This window comes from Otolemur garnettii, unplaced genomic scaffold, assembly GCF_000181295.1.
Source record: "Otolemur garnettii isolate 467f Iridium unplaced genomic scaffold, OtoGar3 scaffold00112, whole genome shotgun sequence".
Lineage (NCBI taxonomy): Eukaryota > Metazoa > Chordata > Mammalia > Primates > Galagidae > Otolemur > Otolemur garnettii.
The window spans coordinates 4,002,231-4,005,048 of record NW_003852507.1 but is presented as its reverse complement, the minus strand read 5'-3'; the positions used below and the strand labels follow the sequence as shown (position 1 = coordinate 4,005,048).

Sequence of the window (2,818 nt, the reverse complement as noted above, 5' to 3'; positions counted from 1 at the left end):
AAAAAAAAAAAAAAAAAAAGAAAGAAAGAAAGAAAAGAAAAGATAACATGAATGGGATGTTAAATAACATTTTCACGAACTTTGTCACATAAAATGGTAATTAGGCTATAGTTACAAATAAAAACTAAAATCCACATTGTAAACCAAAGAGTAAACTATGTCCGGCTAAGCTTACTTCTAAATTCTAATCCTAAAAGAGATTTCTCCAAACAGGTGAACTGAGAGCTCAACGAACATCAAAAAACACTACAGAACAGGGTAAAAATGTGTTCACTTTCTTCCTGGGGAGTGAAACACGGTGACCTGAAGGGGCTACTCAAGAATGAAATGTGGTTAGAATAGAATGCTTCAAAACAGCAATGCCAGAGCATTAACTTATGTACTTTAAAACAAACAATCCAGTCCTCTCCAATCCACTTTCTTATTTTAGTCCTAGCAAATGAGTCACATAATTTGCACAGTGATATCAAGAAGTCCCTGCTGTTCTGTCCTGATGTTCATAAACAGAGGCATTTCTCCTTTATTGCGTCTTCAAAAGGTGAAATCTAAGAATCTCTAGGGGTGCCTCATGCACCTGTTTGCCTATTGTTATTTATATATTAACTACCCAGCCACTATGAAACAATGCTTTAAAAGAAGGCAAATTGGGTTTTCAGGGTAATAATAATTGCCTCAATAGAAAACTCTCCCCGGGTAATTATCATCCATTGAGCACCTGCATAACTTTAAGTTCAGACTAAATTTTTGAGGATATTACGTGAGTACCAGGAGTTATTCCAATGCAAAGTATTCTATCGCTTAAAAAGCTCCCTATCTTCATGTCAATGCGTAAAGGGGGAGAAGACTGCGAGCGCAAAAAAATCCAGAAACCTGACCTTGCCCACAAGTCAAATAGTTCTGCATCCCTCCCCCTAGTTTCCCAGAGCCAGTTCACGCAATCCCAATTGGTCAGTCTGCCCATTCCAGCACCTGCCTGCCAGTGACAAGGGGATCTCCAGGGAAGACAAGAGGGTCTGAAAAGAGGCAGCCGGGAAAACTGTGAGGCCCAGGAGGAGAGGAGTCGAAGAAAGGGAGGAGAGGACCTTCGGCCGGATGAGGTCGGGCGGTCAGGGGATAATGGGGACATAGTTTGGGAGCCGACCGGGGAACAGGGAAGAAAGGTTTTAGGAGGGCCCAGGTGAGGTGAGAGGATGAGGGCCCCCGACATGCAGCCGAAAGAGTAGAGCGAAGGAGCTCGGAGGCCTTGGGAGGCGCGGAAAGCGGGGCCGTGAGAGCAAGAAGGGCTCAGGCTGCAGGGGCTGCCGGGTACGCAGAGACAGAGAAGACCGGAGCTGCAGCGACCAGGCCGGGGGTGCAGACTCACGTTCTCCCACCAGCAGGATCCGCACGTCTTTCTTCATGTCTGCGGCTCGCAGGGGCCGGTCTCGGCCCGCACGCATGGAGTGGACTCCTTCCGCCGGGTGCGCCCACTCCACGGCGCCGCTCTCCCCACGCTACCGGCGCCACCTGCCAGCCTTTTTGGCCGCCTGGGCCCGCCGCGCCGCCTCCTCAGCTGCTTCCCCGCACCGGAGCCGGGACAGCGCCGGCTCCGCCTCCTCCGGCCCAGCGGGCGGCGGCGGGGATTACGGCGCGCGGCGAGGGACATGCGCTTTCCGAACGCAAACGCTCTCCGGCCGGAACCGCGCTGCTGCGCTCAGGGGCTTCGCGGTGCGGAGCCGGGGAGCCTTGCCCACCTACCCTGGGGCACAGCGGCTGGGCGTGCGTTTTGAGCCAGTAATTTGAGTGACAGATTCCCTAGTCTCACCACATTTATCTTTACAGATGGGACAGGAGAAGTTTATTGTCCAAGATCATTTAGCTAAAAGATGGCAGCAACTCTCAACAGACCATATCTCCGGAGGGCCGCCACCTGCCTACCTGGTTTTCACCGTATTGGACACAGCCTCAGTAAATAAATGCTTGATCGAGTAGGATAAGTAGCTCCCAAGGTCCGGCCTTTTTCCACTCCCAAAGCTCATCACCTTATTTTTTTGCCAGTGGTGCTCATAAAATATGATTATAAAATAATGTTAGTTTTTATACTGTGTAAAAAGCTAAGTGACTTTTATTTGTAGCCAAACTGACTTTCTTCTGTCTACGTGGTTTATTCCTATGGCAGGGTCTTCTATACTTCTCTTTAGTCGGGTTTAACCAGCCTAACGCTACACACATAGGAAGCCCTGGATAATAAACTCTGATTTTTTTCTAACATTGCCTTAATGTTCTCCTGACCCTCTCCATCTGAAGAAATTTGTTACTACTTTCCTAATGTTTGGCACACAGTGGAGTGGGAAATAAATAAATAAAATGATATACATACAGGTAATGAATTAATGAGGATGTACTGTCTGTGCATAATGTACCTTTTCTCCATAATGAGTTTTTAAGGGAATGAAATGTGCATAATACCAATCTCCCTTTCTCCTAGGAGAAGCCATGTGGTCTCTTGCAGCAGTTAAGAGCTGCTGGCGAATTGTCTAGATCCCATCATGCCTAATAGCTATGTGATCCTGAATTAGTTCTTTTTCTTTTCTGGGCCTGTTCCTTCTTCTGTAGCATGATAATAATGAAGATAATACCTACCTCTTAAGGTGGTTGTAAGGAATTTGTAAGATAATACATATCAAGCATTTGGTACAGTGCCGCACTCAGAGAGTGCGCTCTGCTGATCTCAGCTATCATTTTCATACCAGTTCACTAAAAAGTTGTAATCCACAGGTTTTGAGGCAAATATGTTGTGTTTACGACAGTATTTCAGCCTCTTAGTTATATGATGTCC

The 2,818-nt window shown here is 46.9% G+C and overlaps 1 protein-coding gene across 8 annotated transcripts in view; it reads right to left on the bottom strand.

The window, feature by feature from the left end:
• Nucleotides 1-1,637, bottom strand: part of RHOT1 (ras homolog family member T1) — a 73,739-nt gene extending 72,102 nt beyond the window's left edge. For 4 of the 8 annotated variants that reach the window (XM_003797182.2, XM_003797183.2, XM_003797181.2 and 1 more), the window contains exon 1: nucleotides 1,364-1,637. In XM_003797182.2, coding sequence (XP_003797230.1) covers nucleotides 1,364-1,439 — 76 coding nt within the window. In that variant the 5' untranslated portion in view covers nucleotides 1,440-1,637. The remainder of the gene's footprint in view (nucleotides 1-1,363) is intronic. The other 4 variants (XM_023517493.1, XM_023517495.1, XM_023517494.1 and 1 more) reach the window with 1 other exon arrangement.
• Between the last annotated feature and the right edge of the window lie 1,181 nt (nucleotides 1,638-2,818).